The sequence below is a fragment of the Falco peregrinus genome, chromosome 2 (assembly GCF_023634155.1).
Source record: "Falco peregrinus isolate bFalPer1 chromosome 2, bFalPer1.pri, whole genome shotgun sequence".
NCBI lineage: Eukaryota > Metazoa > Chordata > Aves > Falconiformes > Falconidae > Falco > Falco peregrinus.
In genome coordinates this window covers 39,569,644-39,589,780 of record NC_073722.1, presented here as the reverse complement: position 1 = coordinate 39,589,780, position 20,137 = coordinate 39,569,644, and the positions used below count along the sequence as shown (strand labels likewise).

Genomic DNA, 20,137 nt, shown 5'->3' with positions numbered 1-20,137 from the left:
CAGGTCAGTGGTTCGGCATTGTGGCACTTGGAGATCATCTGAAGGATATGAAAATATCACAGTATTTCAGATAAATTAACTCAACTTGGACTTCAATGTGCAGTTATAAAGTGTGATATTAACATTGCCTTGCATGCCATGAATGCTAGGTCCAGGGGAGCCGCTCTTCTTTACACAGCTGTGCTGTGATCAGCCTAAAATTTGCTGTGTTTTAACTTTTTAGTAGGCACTGAGTTCTTAATGGTGATGCTTATTATGTGAAGGCTTCTGCCTTGCTCTTCCCTTCAGTTTTCCCCCACCAATGCATGTACTGGGAGAGGACATGGAGGCAAGGTCAGGTCTTCAATCTAAGCAGTTGCCCTGTTGACATCACTGGGAGATATTAATCTGAGAGTGATGTGGAGTGATACTAGTGTCTGAGATGGGTAATTCTACGTTGCACCGGAACATATCTGTTTTGTTTTGAACTATTTTCTGCCTTTAAGTGAGAACTCATTAATCTCCAAGATTCACTAGATCTCTGGTACCACACTAAAGACTCAGGTTTTTGTGATATCTTCTATAGACGCATTGCGAGGGGGAGTTTTTTCTATTTTCTCTTTTGTTTGTTCTCTTCCTCTATACTGCTTCTGTGGTTAGCTACAAAACAGCAGGGCTGTGCCAACCAGCAAAACAGGTGTCCCTACATTCTTTTTCCTTTTCTATCATATGGGTAAAAGGACCCATTATGAGGTTTGCATGAAAGAAGGTATAATTCTGTAACTTAAATTCATTGCCTTCACTAAAACGATACAGTACAGGACAAGCATTGCAGAACACACTGCTGTTTTATTTGCAGAGTCGTCTGAAGGAAGCTGTGCAGTTGTTGGAGGATTACAAGCACGGGACTTTACCCCCAGGAGTCACCAACAAAGAGGTAAGAGGAAGAAACCTTTGTTAAATTTCTGCTTCTTCCTGCAGTCTAAAGTTGGGAGGATGAGGTGGCATTTTAGTCTGTCTAGTCAAATGCACTACTGCAGGACTTTTTGGGTGTTTCTACTGGTAAAACCCCATACTGGCTCTGTTTAGTTGATGGCTGACTTCTGCAATGGTGCTTCTGAGCACCATTGCAGCTCAACTGCCAGTGTTATAGTGAATTTGGGTTGTTCTGAAGTTCCCATGTTATAAATGTTGCTCAGCAGAAGTGACAGCAAGTGGCTTGCAGTACAAACATACAAGTTTTTTATTTAGAATAAGTATAAAGTTAGCAGTTTCTGACTTGCAGACTTACCGATTATCTTTGGTCAGTGCTATTGCTTCCCTTTCCCTTGCAAAGTGTGCTTGTGCTATTAAAAGAAAAAAATGTGATTTTCTTTTTTGAGCTGAAGGCCAGTCCTGTAGGTTCTTGTACTAGTAACTGTGATGCATCAGCCCCCTCTCCTACTGTGTTCCTGTTGGTTATAATAACTGCCACTTCTTCATGGAAATAAATACTGTTTGGGCTGCATATAACCCGCTGGATGGCCTCCTGTTGTAGATTGTACCATCAGTAGTAGTACTGTGTGCTGGGTGGTGTTCCTACTGTTGGGATGGAAGCTGAAGGAGGTTGTGGAAACCTCACTGATGGTGAAGGTCTTAGCAGGGTTTAGGCAGCTGCTGAGAAAAGGATCATTTTTGGTAGAACTTGATTCTGCTGTGAGACAAGAGGGATGGGCTGGGTGATCTCTCCCAAAACCCTGTCAGTCCTATTTTCTGGACTTTTGTCTGATTCATCTATATGAACACAAGAAATTTGTGGAAGCAGAGATGAGTATTGCAGAGGGGCAGACTGCTTTTTGAGCCTTTTACCTCCAAATCAGTGGCATGAAACAGAAATCGGTCTTTCTGTGGGTATTATCTCAAACTCTCCTCCTTACCTGTCTATGTGTAGACACCTGACCATAACACCAGTATGGGGGCTTTTTTCTGGTGTGTGTTTGGGCATCTAGCACAAAAGACTTCAGCCCTATGTAACAATGCAATATAAAGAACAGCATGAACTGATTGGCAGACCTGCTGTAAAGTGTAAGGAGATGTAAGAAGCAGCCATGGCAAAGGACCAGTGCACCTCCCAACTAAACAGTGATGGAACTGGTAGAGAGCTCTTCTCTCACAACCTGTATATCAAATAATCTCTTTTATTTTTTTTCCTGTTTACATGTAATTATTGCTCCTCATGAAAGACAAGCATAGCATGTAAACGAAGAAAATTAAAACTCACATTTATTTTAGAAAGTGACTACTTGTGTGGTAGGTGCTGTGTTGAGAGAGAGGCATGGCTTGAACAAAAAATCAATGGGAAATATCTCCTCCCTGCATGATGTGCAGTATGAGGCATTGCTGTCCTGGTCTTTTGATGTCACTGCATTTTTTCAATGATAATCTGATGGTAAGAAAAAAGAAACCGGGGTCAAGGAAAGGAGAAAAGCAGAAAGTGATGCAGCAGCAGATGACTCAGTTCCCGTCTGCCTTCAGGCAGATGAAATATAAGTCATTCACTATGGCAAACCACATGGACTTTTGACCTACATTTTGGCTTTTCCTAGTGAAAGACCTAGGATAAACCCAGAGTTCATTCAGAATTGCATTGAGAGAGCGCAAACAAAAGCACTGCGTTTCTTGTTTCCCTCAGTCATGGCAACATATGCAGGAGGTGAACCTTGTTATGCAAGTTGGAGGGTTCAGACTGTAAAATAAAAGCATGGGGCAGAGGAGGAGAGAGAAAATGATGCCAAAAATGCCTTTCCTAGACTAATGTTAGCACGTCAGTGTCAAAAATAATTTTTTTGTCGTGACACGGTTCACTTTGATCACAATGTCAGTTATGTTAGAGGAGGTTATGTAGTTTTGCTGACTGTAGGATAAAGTAGCACTCCCGGGAGGAGCCTGGGGTGGAATTGCAGCATGTGCTTGTTGTATTTAACTGTGCTGTGCTGCATTAATTAAACCAAACCACAGGGAGAGGTGAGCGAGCTACAGGTAGATCCCATAAGGCTGTGAGACTTGAATGTTCACCCAGGATACCACAACCACTCGAAAAAGGGTAAAGATGGAAAGGACCTGAAAGCAGATGACAATCAGTGTGCCTAGGCTGCAGTGGGACAGGAGCAACCACAATTATGAAGCAGCTGAAGCTGCCTTGTTAACCCAGAGAAAGGATCCGTGAAGCCAGCAGGTGTTAGTCCTTCTTTACTTCTGGAGCTGGCTCATTGTAATGAAACAGGAGGTAAATTGAGGAATAAAAGTATCAAATGCTGTTTGGCACTCTTGTGATCCATCTGGGTGAAGTAAATGGGTACTTCAGACTGGATTAATTGGGAGCTTCCCAGTGTGAAGCTTTAGCAGCATGATGGGCTGGCCAGCGCTTGGGCCATGATGGAGATGTTCAAGGGACATCTGAAAGCCCCGAGTCCCTTTTGTCTGAGTGCTCTTCTCCCAAATGTACTCTTGAGTGGGCTTGAACAGATCATTTACCTGCATGTGATTGCAGTGAAGCTGGTGAAAATCTTCAAGATGTTGTTGCTGATTAGCTTGTGTGAGAGCATGGTTGTCGCCAAATGGATGGATCTTCATCCTCTCAAGCAAAGCACCAATTTAGAAACAAAATTCTCCTGTAGGAAGGTGTTACTTTGCAGTTTTAGGCTGTGGAATTGCACACTGCAATCAGTCATTGCACACATGGATATTCTTATGTGCTTTTCTCTTTGCATCAAAGGTGATCTTTGTAGTCTTTTATTGGCATTAGTTGTTTCCATACCCTGGGGCATCTTCTTGTCATGCAGCTCACGTGGTATTACTCTGCCTTTGTGTTTACTGCTATGCTGCAGTCACAAAATAACACTGAGTGTTCAGCTTTGCCAATGATGACCATTTCTACCAAAGAACTAAAAGGCCCAGATGATTTGTATGAAAATGGGTTTTCATTGAATATTAAAGTTGTGGTGACATCAGACATTGGATGCTTCTCTTGTTCATTAACCAAATATTCTCCTTTCCTTCTCTGAGACTGAGGAAGATCTAACAGTCAGTCTGATGGAAACAGGGCTGTGACTGCTGTCTCTGCAAGGAGGACGTAGGGCTGGACAATGCTGTCAGTGCGTGCCACAAAACTTGTGCTCTGAGTATCAGTTGTTTTCTAACTCCATGGCCAGTGAGGAAGGTGGAGAGGAGCATGCAGGGAGATCTGTGTAGCTGGCAAGCTTGCCAGTGCTGAATTAAATATGAGTGTGCCAGATATATACAGCTGTAAGTGTCTCATTAATTGCTGGTGCATTTGCAGAACATACGAAGTACTGCTTGATTGCTTTGGGGGAGGGGAAGCATCTCACTTGCATAGATATCACCCCAAATTTTCTACTGGCTAACCGAAGACACCTGGAGAATACATTTTTGCTTTCCTCAAGCTGAGTTTTACCATTTTTATAGCTTTTCTGTGCACCACTATCTGCAGGATGGGCTCTGGCTACAAGGCATTAACAATTTGCGGTTGTTCTAGTGCTAATTCAGGGTTTGATGGAGCTCTGGAGAGGTGCCCACTCTGTGGCTCACGTGCATGGGTTGATGTTGGAATAAAAGACTGAGCTGTCTGATGTTTTACATAGCTGATAGCTGAGTGTCACACACACCTCTAATGCACTGATGAAGTTGCCATATGCTGGCAGAAGACCAGCAGATGAGAAGTAATTTGATTTTTGACTGGTTGGTTTTTTTTTTTTTTTTTACCTCTCTGGCTGTGAACAGAGCTAATCAACTCATGTTCACTGTGGGTAAGAAGTGTATACTGGAGTGGTGACTTGACTCATCTGACATAGTAATGCAATTGTATCTGAGAGGGGCTAATACACTATTACTACTCATCAGAAAGGCTGGGTAGGCCTTCATATGATGCTCAACAGAGAAACACCCTTTATCTTCTTTGTTTAACAGATGATTCAGGTTTGGTTGCTAGATAACCTTAGACATGCAATTGTACCTTTATAACAGGCTCTTTGGGTGTGGGTCAGATACGGCACACGTGTAGAAGAGAAGCCTGAATGGTCTTACGGGTTTCATAATCAGAATTAAAATCACAATCACCTTAGAAGCCTTTAAAAATAACAGTTTGGCCAGAGTTTTAATGCATTGGCTTTCTAAGAATCCAACCACCCCCCCCCCACCCCCCCACCCCCCCCCGCCAAATATCAGCTCTGAGATCAAGAAGACAAGTTGTTTTGACAGAGTTGTTTCACTAATCTCCCAACTGATCCACTTCTGTGGTACGGCACATTTGACAGTGTTCAAATTCCATTTTTTTATCCTCATTCAGAAATTTGTGGTTCTCATGAAGGATGGCAGGCAGTAGCTGAAAGCATAACAACAGCTCAGCACAATCTATATTGCTTGCTGAAATGGTTTCACCACATGAAAAATGGAAAATATAAAAGCCTAAAGCTATGTAACGGCAAGTATCTCCTCCACACTTATCTTCTTGACAGGGTTCTTGTAGAGCGAGCCTTTTCCTTCTGCATTTTCAGAGCAGGTTTTTCAAAATGAGCTGAAATGGAACAATTATGGATTATCTAAAGAAAAAAAAACGCCAAGCCTCTGAAGAGCCATCATCATCTAAAGAAAAAAACTTCCAAAGAGCCATAATTGTACCTTGCTCCAGTTCCCTGTGACCATCTGTAAGCCAGCTTCCAGAATAAATGCTTCTTCGCTCCAGTTACTGTCTCTGAAATGATTCATGGACACTAACACTGCCAACACCTACATCTCTTCCACTTTCAGGTCTCACACTCGTCCAGTAGCTCTTGTAACTTGCTCTTGAGCTGGAGTGATTTCACCACTTAGGGAAAATGACCATTAACTCAGGGTGGTAAAAACCTATTTCATGGGCATCATTAGTAAAATGAAGGGTTGATCTCTATAAACTGTCAATAGCTGCTAGACTGCTGATAGCTCTTTATTGAGGAAAAACTATAGGGTCTTTTCCTACATTAGAAAAATGTTTTAAAAGCATGATTTTTATCATAGGTATATCAATTATGTAGTCAGCAAAACAGAGGACAAATAGCTGCTTGGTAAGTATTCATTCAGTCCTATGTACTGGAGCAAGAAAATGTGCTCTGGTCTCTGCTTCTTCAGCTTAGCTTATTTACCCAACTTTTTCTTTGAATTTTTAAGAGCCAGACTTCTTTTTTATTAGACATGAAGTTGAGTCTTTCACATTACACTTATTAAAACCCCACTAACTAAAAATGTTCTGTGTAGCGGAAATACCTCACACTGTTATTAAGCCCCTTCTGTGACAGGTTCTTATGATACCATAATTTTTCTCAAAAAAAAAAAAAAAAAGGGTGGTTTTGGTAATGCAACCATAGAACAAGAGCAAACGGCCTCACATTGTGCCAGGGCAGTGTTTGGGTGTGAGGAAACATGTCTGCACCGAAAGGGCTGTCAAGCGCTAGAACAGGCTGCCCGGGGACAGGGGGGAGTCACCATCCCTGGGGGGATTTAACAATGTAGCTGTGGTGTTTGGGCACATGGTTTAGTGGTGGCCTTGACAGTGCTGGGTTAACAGTTGGACTGGCTGTTCTTAAAGGTCTTTTCCAACCTAAACAATTATGTGATTCTAGTTCAGTTCTTTTGGTCATTTGGGGTAGGTATTTTAACAGGATTGAAGAACGTGCTTGGAGAATAAACTCCCTGAAGGCTTTGGGGAGGTTTGGTCTCCTGGTGGGAGATTTTGGGTGGTTGTGTGTCTCTGCATTGGATGATTGAACTCCATGGATCCAGAAGAGTTTGATGGAAGAAACAGCTGTTTCTTATGATGGTTTAGAAGTACAAAATTTTGCTGTGGAAACATCAAGAGAACTGGTGAGTTTAGTAAACTTCCCATTGCTTGGTTCTGTTTGGTGGCCGTATCCATTGATGTCCTTCATTTGGCTCCTTCTGCAAAGGTTAAGTGCATTTGAAGTGCCAACGTGTCATCTGATGGCATGTATCCCTTTTCATCTCCCTGTCCCAGAGGAAGCTAGAAACTAGCAGGATCCTTAGAAAGCAGGGGAAAAAAAGGAAGTGTGTGGGATTCATGTTGATGGAAGAAACTGGTTCAGTTGTCATTTATGTCCCATCTTTTCTAGCTCTGTAGGTACTGTTGTATTATTGCCCTTCTGTAAGTATTCCTTCATCTTGATCATGCATTCTTTGCACTTTGTGCTTCTCATTGAAGTAGTCTCTCGTGATACTTAAGCAACCTTTTCAGCTTGCATTCCTTACAGACCGCTCCATGGCAAGAGACATGTGTTAAAAGGCCCGCTGCTGCAAGCCGTTTTTAATGATGGTTTCTGCTGGCGGCTCCTGGGGTTGGCAGAATCCGGCCCTTTGCACGAAGCTCCGGTGGCTGGTGTGATCTGCGAGTGGGTAGGTGAAAATGACACACACAAGTGCACTGGGAGCCAATTTGCAGCAGAAGGTATAGACTGTAACATATCCAATTCTAAACAGGGCAGGCAATTCCCCAAACTGCCTCCTGGAGGGAAACTCCGCTGGAGTAAAAACGTTTCATTTGAGGGAAGGGCTGTAAGATATCAGCCTGATAAACAAGGACGAAGAGCCAGCTTGCTTAAAAGCGGATGTTTTCTTTAGCTTGGGAGTGTCGGTGCTGAGGTTTAGCCTCAAACTAAAAGGCTGTACCAACTGCAGGGCATAATGATGTGGCTTTTGTCCTTTATCCTCAGGCTTCTTTCACTAATTTGTAGGATTGCATCTGTGTCCTCTGTGTGTGTGAGTCCCTTTCCCAACCTGTCCAACAGACCAGCACAGATTGGAGGAACAGATTGATGCTGGCATGTCAGCAGTGGTAAAAGTTAAGAGAAGCAGCACTCAGCGGCTATCAGATTTAAATCACTCCCATTTTACAACACAGCTGCTTTTTACTGTGTGATTTTTGTGCTCAGTGCTGCACAAACGTGCATGGCAGAAAAGCCCTTTTAAAGGCTGGTGAACATGGTGAAAGGGTGTTCAGTCGCTGAAGATCTGCCTTGGAAGGACTGCAGTAAGGTGTCAGTGCTGGGGAAATTTCACTGTGAACTTCAGGCTGCTCTTGTCTTTCAGCATTTCCTCCCACAATGCCTTATACTTTTATTTTCTTTACTAAAATTCCCTGCAGTAATTCTATACTTCAAACTACATTGCTGGCATGCCCAGCAAAACGTGTCCTTTCCGTTGTGCGCTGAATCATTTTTGCCTTCAAAATTAGGGTAGAAATAGCTGCTAAGTTATCAGCTTAATATCACTGCCTAATATCACCACTCATCAGCCTGATACTGCTCCAAATACTGAAGAGCAGCGCTGCTGTTCAATATATGGAGTGATGTTAGGCTGATGAGCAAGTTAGGATCAGAGCCCTGATTCACCCCATTTGTAGATTCATACCACTCTGTCCTAAAAATGTAGTATCTAAACAAGAAGTAGAATACAGTCTAAGAAATACAGTGATGAAGGTTCATTGTCCTCTTCTACCTCCTGTCTGTCCCCTTGGTCGTGATCTCAGGCTGGCACCCTGGCTTCTCCCTATGGTCCTGCCAGCAGAGAGAGGTAAAGAGCCACAGAATAGCAGAAGTGTTTGAGGGTGCTTCATGTGCATTGAACAAGGACTCTAGAGAATGAGTGATGATTTTTTTGTGTATGGTTTTTATTTTTTAATGCCAGGATGAGGCCAATAAGAGGTTTAAAAACTTGTATAATGAACTAAATGCAGCCTTTGTACGTTTGCAGCCATTAGTCTTACGGAGATGATTCTGTCCTTAAACATGCACCTGCAATAAAGATGTTACCTATTAAATTTATCATTCCCTGAACTTTCTATGTGAACGGGTACAAATTTGTTCTGTGCCCAGAATATTGCAAGGGAAAGTGTGATGCCATGGCAGCATGAGCTGATCTAAGTCAGCAGTGCCATGTCTCTGCCTCCTCTGCTCCCGGCCATGTGTTCCCACCTCCTTGCTGGCTTGCACTGGCACAGCTGGTTCAGAGAGCTGATCTTAATAAAAACTAAAGCTCCCTTCCCCCACTCCCAAAATGCTTCACTTTTAAAATTTGAACAGCTCCCTATATTTTCTGTCTGCTATGTGTGGTCTATACCACATAGGGGATAGAGTGCATCGCTGAGGATGAGGGGTGGTGGGGCTGTGGTACCATAAACATATACCACCTTGAGCTGCTGAAGGTGAGGTATGTCTGTGATGAAGGTAGGAGATTAATCCAGGTTTCATAAGACCAAGGTCACATCTTGAGCTGTGGATCTTTTGCCGACTTAAACTCCTTGTAGCTCAGAGACACCAGGTGTTGAGATTTTTGATCCTTCTGGATCTTCCTCTTTGTCTGCTGTAGGATTGTAGGCTAATTCAGACTGGAGGGGACCTCAGGAGGTCATCTAGTCCAAGACAGGTCCCTAGATTAATTGTTGGAAATCTGTCTGTTCGTTTGACTGTATGTTTACTTATACATGCACGTTAAGATGCATGAATATCTTATTTGTTAGAAAACAAGGTAGCAGTGGAACAACTCCATTACCCGATTTTGTACCCTCAGGAACTCCAGCCTGAAAGCTTCACCCCTTCAGCAGAAAGCATTCTTCAGCTGGAGGGAAAAAAAATAATTAAAAATAAACCCAAACTGAATGATCTGTAGTGAGAGGAAAAAGGGAGCTTTTTGAAATTGTCCCTTGGAGACAGACATTTGCTATTCTCCAGCCAGCCCCTTCCTGAGAGCGTTGGCGGAGCATGAACTGTGGTGTGTCAGTTGTGACTTCTCACTCTTCAGCTTTTCCAAATGCAGTTTTGGCAACTTGCTGTTTTGAAACTGTTTCATTTCTTCCCCATTAGTATCAGTGAAGTGAAAAGAGGCTCACCAGCTTAATGGGCATGTATTTATTACTGTGTTCTTCCTTCAATCATGTTAGCAGCGGGAAGAGCCGCTCATGCTGTCCCAGACACAGCAGAGAACAATGAATCTATCAGAGTCTAAACAGCATCCCTTTTGGAGAATAATAGCTTTTCTTAACAGTGTTGATGAAGAGCGAAGAGGTCCATTTGCAGTAAACTGTACTTTTTTCCCCCTCTGGTCTCTTGCAGGATACGATAAAATGTAGATATATCAGTTGTCCTGCTGCTTCCTTTTCTTCGCAAGAGAGTAGCCTAGTTGCTGGTCCAAGGGCTGAACTTGGACCTTCTCTCTTCTGCAGTCTAAATGTTCTCTGTGATGCTAAGATGGTCTAAGATAGGTCAGACATTTTAGGTGTCATTTCCAGACTGTCAGAGGACAAAAGGCCGCCCCTATGGAGCTTGAACAGAGGTGTTGTAGGTTAATGCACCTTAGAGAAACCATGCTAAATGCTACTGCTGATGCTCTTACCCAGTTACAAACTGGCTTTGCTTCATCTCATCATTTGAGGATTAAGAGAGTTTATCTAAAGTCATATCTAGATTATAAATCAGTAGATTTGCAATCTCTGTGTGGCTAAAATAAACTGAAACAAATCTGATTTTGAGCAACCTAGTTGGATTAGCAAACCTGGTTTCCAAATCTGCACTTCAAACATGTAATGTCATCTAAGTTCTTCCCCAACCCCGGCGCAAGTCATGGTTTTCAGTCCATGCCTCTTATTCTGCGTAAATCTTTCCAGAAGGATGCTGTGAGGATTAATTAGTTAATATTTATTGAGTGCTGCAAAGTGTTGCTTAAGCGCTATCTTTTTTTATCAGTCAGGACTTGATTCTGGTTCCACCTACACTTGGTTTTATATCTGTGTCAGTCTGTGTATTGCACTGGAATCGCTTGTGGATTCCAATCCGGTTCCCAATGTGGAGATGTTTGCCTTGACGTGCTGCGGTGCATACAGGTATCTCTGTTGATGCTCTTCTACACGTGCATTTGCTAGAAGGCTTTGTGGTTCTGCAGATGGGCAACAGCTCATGACACTGGGACTCAATGGTGCTTACGACAGGGAAGTTTTCCACTGGCATCCAAGAAGAGCAGTGGCTTCTGATGCCTCTTCTGCTGACTTATTTCAGTGCCAGGTGCAGGGCAGAAAACACAGATATGCTGTGTGATTTATCCCATGCATTGGGTCATTTGAGCTATATCTCCTTGGAGCCAAAACCTTTTTAATGTAAAGATTATTAGGACCAGGGTTGTAAAAGGTCCATTGGTGAGATTTCCTACTGAGGACCAAGTGTGGACAGTGGTTTATGTTACCTTGTTTTCCATGTTTATTAGTAAAGCCAGACATCAGATTCCATATCTATTAACAGGTAGGGTTAGGCACATCATCCAGGTTTTCAGACATTCAGGTGATACTAAATGTGGAACCAGAAGGTCTGGGATTCCACCATTGTAAATCTATAAATCTTGCTAAAAGCATTTAGCCCTAACCAAATGCTTTGGCTGGAGCTTGTGGTGTGCATTTGTCTGTACGTTACGTATCACTTTTCAAGTAGTGGGATTTTGGGACTGCTGGAGAGAAGTGGGAGAAAGCCATGCAAAGCATGAGTGATCACACTCCTGGGGGAGAAAGAACGGGTGGAGAGCAAAGCAGAATGTGTTGTAGCTGTTCAGCTGCACCAGACTGCCTTGAGTTTGGCACTGGTGTTTAGCTTTATTGAAATACTAAAAATAGATAGATACTTATTTGTTTTCATGTTACCTGCTGAGAGGTTCTGGGGATGCTGCCTGGAGTGAACTGACCACCATAAATGCCTTTAATAACTAGGAAGGCAGTAGGGAAGAATGTGTAAGAGAGGATGACATGTTGGAGAGTGCAGTGTGGCGGGCACTTCGGAGATCTTCATCTGTAACAGTGTAACCTTACAACCAATGAAAAATCTCAGAAGCATAGTGGAAAAAAAAGTGAAATAATATCAATAAGAAGCACCTGTTGTCGGGGTTGAATATCCTATTTCAGCAAGCAGGGCTTCAGTGGTGAGGCCATGCGTGGATGTTCTTTTCTAGCTCCATCCACTGCAGGTTCCACCTTCTTGCCAAAAGGGCTGTGAGGAGCAGTTTTGAATGGGAATGTCCCACGGTACTGCTGGCAAAAGGGATCATGTGAGTCTTCCGATATGTTTAATCTTATGCTGAAGACTAATGTGAGCTAACCCTGATCATGGGTGTGGTGGAGCTGCTGCTGAGTGCTTCTGTTTCAGGCTGGTGGCCATGTGGAAGGACCAGATGTGCCCAGGTAGATCTGTGGGAGATCTTTTGGGAAAAGATGTAGTGCTTAAGTCTGAAATCCCTAAATGTTCTAGCAGAAAATCTTCAACTTTCATCAAATTCTTATTAGAATCCAAAGAAACTGTATCTTTGTAAGCCATGCTAAAGTCCGTATGAGCTGCTTTGGCTTGAGCCAATCCCAGTTTGAGCCTGAACTAACTGTGTAGGTCCCATCTTAAAGCCAATGGAGAGAAGCAAGCACTGCTGGGATGCAAGTTGTGCAGCCTGTACTGGTCACCTAGTCAGGATGAGTCGAACCACTGACATAAAGGAAATCCAGAGTATTTGCCATAGTAGGTATTTATTATGTTGTAGATGCTTGTTGGGGGAGATGAGTCCCACTATCAGTTACCACCAGTAAGGTGTCTTACTCTGGCTGTTCAACTGCCAGCTAAGGGATCTGGAATGAGGTTAAAACTTGTTTTGAGCATTCACTATTGCTTGGCGCTAAAGCGAAGCTGGATCCCTGTTGCTGTAAAGAGTAAATTTTGCCTTTTTTCTTCTGGCTTCATATCATTTAGGCAATTGGGGTTATTGGAAAGTGCATCTGGTTTTGGAGACTGTCCCTCCGAATGGCCACTCACATGAAAGCAGCTTGCTCTTCTTCAGAATAAGCTTTGCTGCATCGCACATTCCACTCCTGACACCCAATATTTGGAATTCAGTGTGGGATAGATAATCTGAGCTTTGCTTTAATAAACCTTGCAACTCCTGAAGTGTGAAACTACTGATGATTTCTGATGGATTGCAAACTTCAGGCTGTTACCTTTTTAAAATGAAGTTTTTGTGGGTGCAGGCAGGATCTTGTGAAAGGGTGAGAACCTCCCTGACAAAGCAGAAAAGGGCTGAGCAGATTTTGAGATGGAACTCTGTCTCCATTTGACTGGACGAATGAAATAAACTAACTAAAAATACTCATTTTTCTGAGGATTTCCTCTTCAACCTTGTCTTTACTAGGGGGATTTTGCAAGCTGTTGTGAGTGATGATGGTGCAAAGCCTGACATGATTAGACCACTTAGTCTTTGCAGAACTTTGCAAAACAACTGTTGTGTTTTCTCTTGCACACAAGGCTCATCTACCATGTGACTCTTCATCAGCTGTTTGAAAACAGCCGTGCCTTGACATTATGCGTTTGGACCAGGCTGCCCAGGGAGGTGTTGGAGTCACTGTCCCTGGAGGTATTTAAAAGACATGTAGTTGTGGTGCTTAGGGACATGGTTTAGTGGTGGCCTTGGCAGTGCTGGGTTAGCAGTTGAGCTTGATGATCTTAAAGGTCTCTTCCAACCTCAACAATTCTGTATTTCTACGTGTGTTTAACTTGCAGTTAGTTGGTAAGGGCTTTTCTCCATAGAGTTGTTCCTGACGTGGCATATCCAGAGCACACACCCGTGGATTTAAGATCATTTCAACGTCTATTACTGTACTGTGCAAGGGACTCATCTCCTGTTGGTGCATACAGTTGAGGGAGGGAAGTGTTAGAGCATCTATTGCAGATTTCCGACATCAGTTCTGCCTTTGTGCCTCCACTGACGGTAGGGAGGTGGTTGCTGGCAACACAAGGGAGTAGGTGGTGTGAATCTGTCAGTGCTCTCCTGACCTTAGACACCAGAGGTGAGCTTCAGCGGTGTAGTAGGTGGTCTGGATACAGCCAACTGCGCTCGTGTAGGGTGGAGTTGGCTGCTTGTTTTAGCAGTGTTGGAGCCTGCTGTAAACATGGATGAATGGTTTGTAAACATGGTTTTCTGATCTAGGTGAAACTTTGTGTAGAGGGGGAAAAAATTCCCATATTTGAGTCCAGGAGGACCATGAAATCCTACTGTATTTAGTAGGAGGGAGGTTAATCTTTTAAGGTTAACTGGTACCCTTTCTACTGTTTTTACAGTGGCAGGTGTTAGCTAATAGATTTGGGCTGGTTATATTCTTTAAATAAATACTTCTTTTGAAAACTATCTCTAAGCTGTGATTCTGCTGCTAAATAAGGAATGCTAATGAATGTCCTGTCAACCAAAGATCATATCTGTTCCCCAAAATTTATTCCAGCCTCTCGCTCCTTACTGCAGCTTTGGTTCTCTTTAGATCATGGCAGTCTTTCATACCCTTCCTTAAACATCATAAGTACATAATGTTTCTGTATAACTGAATTCAGTTCCTGAGTTCAGAGTTTTAAAGCTATCTGCTGTAGCTGGTGAGCAAACTGGTGAGTATCTCTTCCTCAAAAAATTGTAGAAAAAACAGAATCCTTGGAAGAGTGGATGGATGGATGGAAGTTTCATCCATGAGTCTAGTGTCCTGAAGTGCTGGTGCCTGGAGCAGATTCCTCCACGACCATGAAGGACATCTCCATGAAGCAGAGCCTGATCTGTCCTGGTGGAAGATTGCAATGGCCACAGGCTGGAGAAACTTGTCCATTACTACCTGCTTAGGTTGCTGAGCAGATAATGGAATATGTTAACAGTGCTCCAATGCTTCTGTCCCCTTGTCCTCTGATCTCCTTTGGTGTAAACCCACGTATGAGCAGATTTGGCTCTTGCATCCAAATTTGAATGGTGGCAAAACCCTGTGTAACTAACTTTGAGCCAGTAATATTCAGCTAAGCTGATGTAAAGGAAGATCGTCTATTACAGGAGACCCAACCAGTACAGGCTGACTATATTTAGAGATCACAGACCTAAATCTAACATAAATTGAGCACGAATCTGGAGTTGTTCCATGTGCTCCAGTGAAGATGCTTTGGATTCACGCTAGTGTAAATGACATAAAAATCTGGCTGCTTCTCGAAGATGGCCGGAGAGAGCGTGAATGAAATCCCCAGCAAAAATAGAGACTTGCTCTCAGAAACGAGCCCCCCAGCTGGCAAGACTTGTCACAGTACTGGAGCTATTGAAAAATGCTGCAGACAGAAAATGAATTAGAGGATAAAAAAGTGAAAATGAGCTGGCAGAATCTTTAGGTGACTCATCAGGTGCATCTTGTAAAGTCTCTTTCTGAGAAGTAATGAAATCGCATATTCTAACAATATTTGCACTGCAGCAGGAAAATGCATAAATATTGGGATCAATTAATGAAATTAGATAATGTGACCAAAAAAGCCATAGCGCTGGCTCGGAAACCATCCCTCTTCCTTTTTGCTAGTCTTGGTGCTTGCAGTTGGAGAAGAAAATCCCATGGCTTTGTGTCATATCCAAGATATGCGAGACCTGGGCAGCCACAGGGTTACTGGAACACTCTGAATAGTCACCTGCAGCTCAAGGATTTTCACCTTTACCCCATGGAAGTTCTTGAGCTGGTGGGCAGGCAGGAGCAGAAAAGCCCTGGTAGCTGTCAGGGCATGCAGCCTCCCACCCTCTGGATTTTAGGATTGGTGAGGGTAGACACATCTTGTCTCTGCTAGCCATAAAGATTGTCTCTTTGTGTCCCTCAGGCTGTTTTTCAATTGCAAGATGGGCAAATAATGGTTTTCTTTAAAAAGGGAAGTTTTTCTCAGGAAAGAACCCTGTGGATATATGCATCAGCCTGTGACATTTCATATTCCAATAACTCATCACATGCAGTGGAGTCCATCACAGGGCTTCAATTCTGGAGTGAGAGCTGAATTTGGAGTGAAATACTGGGGTTGCTGGTATCAGTGGGTCAAGTTATGCTATTTATAATAGGGTAATTACCTTATTCCAACAGTATTTTAATGGACTTATATTTAGGGAAGTCACTAAAACTTGGGTGAAGAATGGCAGAATGGGGCTTAATTTATACCATAACGATGAAACCTTAAGCGTGAAAGCCTGTATTGCAGAATACGCACCGGTGCTTGGGTAGGTATTCTGGTGGGTAATCGTGAGCTCTCCAAGCAAAAAGAGCTATCGCCGTCTTCAGATTTATCAACAGCAAGAGCAGAACTCATCAGGTTATCCTACCCTTGGTTTGGCACTGGTACAACTGTTGTTGGAATAATTTGTCTGGTTTCTGGCGTCCTCAATTCAAGAGGATGTTGACAAATTGGAAAGATGTAAAAGAGCCATGAGGGTGGTTAAAAGATTGGCAAATGCTCCTTGCCAACAAAACAGCCAGTCTCCTGGCTCAGATGATTTTATTTTTTTTTTCTTTAAGGGAAGGTTAAAGGGTGGCTTTAGCAGCTCCAAGTACCTGTGTGAAGAACAAAAATAGGCAGCGCTGGAGGCTGTCAGACAGAGGTGTAACGCAAGCCAGTGCCTGAAGTTGAAGCCAGACTTGAGCTGAACAGAACAGTTTTTAATAGTAAAAGCAATGATCTGTTGTGTTATTTTACGGGAGCCCTGGTTTTTCATCCATCTCTAGAATTATATACATCAAAATTGAGATTTTTTTTTTTTGGAGATTGTAATTTGCATTTACGTGTAATTCATGGAGGAAAGACCTCTGGCTTTATTAAGCAGGGGGCAAACTATGGGTTTATGTGTATGCCAGAGAGTCTCTTGATGTTGTGCACCTACTCATTAGCTCTACCTGCATCTCATGTAGGACGTTTCTTTCTCGGTGCTTATGGATCTCTACTGTCTGAGCCAGGTTTGACGTGTTTTGATGCTGCTGAATTACAGTCAGTAAATAACAGTAGGGGCTCATGAGAGTTTTAAATGAGATTTTTCCTCTTCACGAACATTTTTTTAGTGCATTTCCCTTGTGAAAAGTGAAAGCTAGTGGTGGTTTATTTTTAATCCAGGTTTTATTTGAAAAGATATTTCTTGTTTTTCCCTGCAGGACTTGCTCCACCTTTGTTCCCCAGCAAGCCTCGATTTCCGCAGGAAGCTCATCCAAGGAAAGGCTGTGCTAAATTTACCTTTAGCTCTACGTGTGGCAGAGTTACCGAGATAATTCTTGATTCATAAAGCTTATAGCAGAGCGTGAAGTCTGGCTGCATTCAATATAAGAAAGAATATCTTCTCTGCCTTGCTGGTCTTACTGGCCGCACAGATTGAAGGAGCTTGGTGTCTTTAAATACATCCTGGAAGAATGCAGAAAATGAGTCTGTTTAAAGCAGTCCCTCGCGTTCGTTTACTACAGCAGCTAAAAGATGAATATTTGGGGTTTGATATAAAACTACACTATTCTTTTTTTCTTTTTTTTTTAATACAATATTCTCTTTTATTTTTCTAGCTGTGGGGAGCTCAAAAAATAAAGCAGGTAATAACGCTTTTTTAATATTTCATTATTGTTTTCAACTGTTGCTGCTTTTTCCCTTTTTGCTAAGCCATGCTGTCCTCTTCTCCATTATTGACTTTGCCAGTTGCTGTTTTGTCTTGCCACAGAAATGTAAATGCAGAGAACACTCTTGCCACCGAAGAGTCTGAATTACTTTTTTTTGTATTTATATATTTTGATGTCTTCATTTTCTCTTCCCTGTCTAGTCAAGAGATTTCTTGTCTCCAGTCTTTTGAAAATAGTTTGACAGTTCTTTGGTAAGGCTTGTAACTGTGCCGTACTTTCCTCCTCTGCAGTCCCGGGTCACTTGGGGGTTGATTTTTTTGTCCCCAGCCAGTTAATGCCAGTGCAACTTCCTGGGCTCATTGTAAAATTTGATGAAAAATGGGCCAAGTGAGCTTTGTTGTCTGTTTATCAGTAAAGCAGATTTCAGATTTCCGTGGAGGTTGGGCTGTCCACAGCCACCAGCGTTGGCCGAGAAGCTGTGGATACATGTAAAGGCTGAGTTAAACAGCAAATCCAAATCCTGTGGCATGTGAGGGGATTTTGTTTGGATGACCCTTATAGTGACAACCAGAGTGGGCCATACCTCTGTGTTTTTATCCAAATTCAGCTGGATCCTGAAGCAGCATTTCAGGCTTCCTACAATGTGCTGTGCAGGCTTATGCAGGCCTACCTGCAGACGGGGGCTGTTCCTCAGGCTGAATCCATCCATCATGGCTGAGCCACACAAGTCCTTACAGAGGTCTCCTGTGACCCATTTGCTTCACAAGCAGCAAAAAGTGATTTACATCCTTGTTCCCTCCCAAGCAGGCAGCCCTGCCCTCACCATTCCTCTGCCATAGCGAGGGCTTTTCCTTTCTATCGTAGGGCAGAGTTTCAGCCAGGACATTAAGCCGCACCTCGGTGGAGATGCTTAAAACAGGCAGGGACAGAAATTCGGTTTCCCTTTTCCCCTGCTAAATCTGCATTAACCCCCCTGGGGTTAAGGTACAGTGGTGCTTTGCCCTTGGGGATGTTACGGTACCAAGAAAGAGCCACTTTCTGTATTTCAAGTTAAATTATTTACTTCTAAATTATTAACCTATGCTAAATTATGTAAGGAGAGGGGAAAGCAGCATTAGGAGGAGTTTTTTTGAAGGTTGCTGAAGAATAACTGCCTTTGGTCAGAACTGCAAAAGCAAGGAGGGTGCTGAAATGCATGAAATCCCCCCATACACTCTGCTTGAAGGTGCTATTTGTAGAGGCTGAATACTGGCTTCACTGCACCTTGCCAACTGTTGCTGTGCTTTACTGTCTGTTTGCTGACTGTTTTACAGGCCATCATCCATCCTGATACAAATGAGACCATCTTCATGCCTTTCCGAATGTCAGGTATAGTATGTCCCAATCGGGCAATCATTGATTTTACTGAGAACTTGTACAAAATGTGGGTTTTTTCCTCCTGTTTTTGAATTGCATCTTTAGACTGACATCAGAAAGATAAAGGCTAAAATCCCTTTGCAAGTGAGGAAAATTAGGATCCCAAATGCCTACGAGTGCTCTAGTGCTTAATATTTTCCTTTCCTTGAGGTATTTTAATGTGGACTCAAGCTAACCTCTTTTCTGGCATTTCTGAGGTATCCGTCACTAGAACAGGTTTTAATTTTGCAGTAAACAGTGAAGCCTGATGCCCAACGAGCAGCTTAGGGTTTTGCTCTCCAGGAGAGAATAGGATGAACCCTATTTTTCTGTGTGTGGTGGTAGCTAATAGCCATGGCATTGGGAGCTCAGGAAGGATCAGCTTCCTTGTGGCTTAACTGGGCTGCTTAATGGTGAAATCATTGCCTCTTCCTTCCCGTTTTGGGATGTCCCTCTGCCATGCACAGGTCCACAGCTACCTCTGCTGTGGGTTGAATAGCAGCTCTCTTGAGTATGCAAGGGCAGCCTTGGTCCTTTCCTAAAGGATCTATTTAAATAAGACCTTTTCGATGTTTTTTGGCAGGAACATCTTCACTTGAATACTGAGCACAGAGGAAAATACCAGGGTTGGTGGGTTTTGTTCTGCAGTTCTTTGAAGAAGGATGATGTTAAGGGTAAAGTAGAGGGAGAAAAACCAGGACCCACCACTTTGCTGCCTTGTTCTTTATTTTTTAATTTAAAAAAAAAATTTCTTCCTCTCAGGTCTTTGCCCTTTCTGACTGTAAATTGGATCCATGAGGCTTAATTCAGTAATATTGGTAAAATGTTCCAAGACCTTCTAGTGGAAGTCATAGAGATGAGTTATAATTAGCACAAAAATTGGCAGACTTAGCAGGGGAAAAATGTGAAGCATTTGATTTTTGTGGTGCTCAATAAGATTTGGGGTAAAGGCTTATTTCTAATATAGAGAGCTTTAACTTACACCTATGATTAAAATAGTCCCTCTCTCCTCCATGCTGCAAATATACTTTCTTCAGCTTATACTCTGTTCCTTTTTCTACTGACCTAGAAATAAATGAGCTCTCCTGGTGTAAAATCACTAGTGGAGATGTTGATAAAGCAGGTGGTGAAAGAGGGAGGTCCCACCTATTGTGGCATGGTCCTGCTCCTTAACTGGCACAGGCTCTTCAGCTTGTTAGATGGCTTCATGAACATCTTCACCTTCCTGTCCTGGTGGGACCGGCTTCAACAAGAGGGAAATGGGCATGGAAAGCTGGAGAGTTTTCTTCTGGG

The 20,137-nt window shown here is 42.8% G+C and overlaps 1 protein-coding gene across 2 annotated transcripts in view; it reads left to right on the top strand.

Annotated features, from left to right (window-relative positions):
- Positions 1-20,137, top strand: part of SFXN5 (sideroflexin 5) — a 109,187-nt gene that overhangs the window by 22,965 nt on the left and 66,085 nt on the right. The window contains exons 3-5 of one of the 2 annotated variants that reach the window (XM_055797141.1): positions 839-916; positions 17,399-17,425; positions 18,763-18,817. In XM_055797141.1, coding sequence (XP_055653116.1) covers positions 839-916; positions 17,399-17,425; positions 18,763-18,817 — 160 coding nt within the window. The remainder of the gene's footprint in view (positions 1-838; positions 917-17,398; positions 17,426-18,762; positions 18,818-20,137) is intronic. The other variant, XM_055797140.1, reaches the window with a different exon arrangement.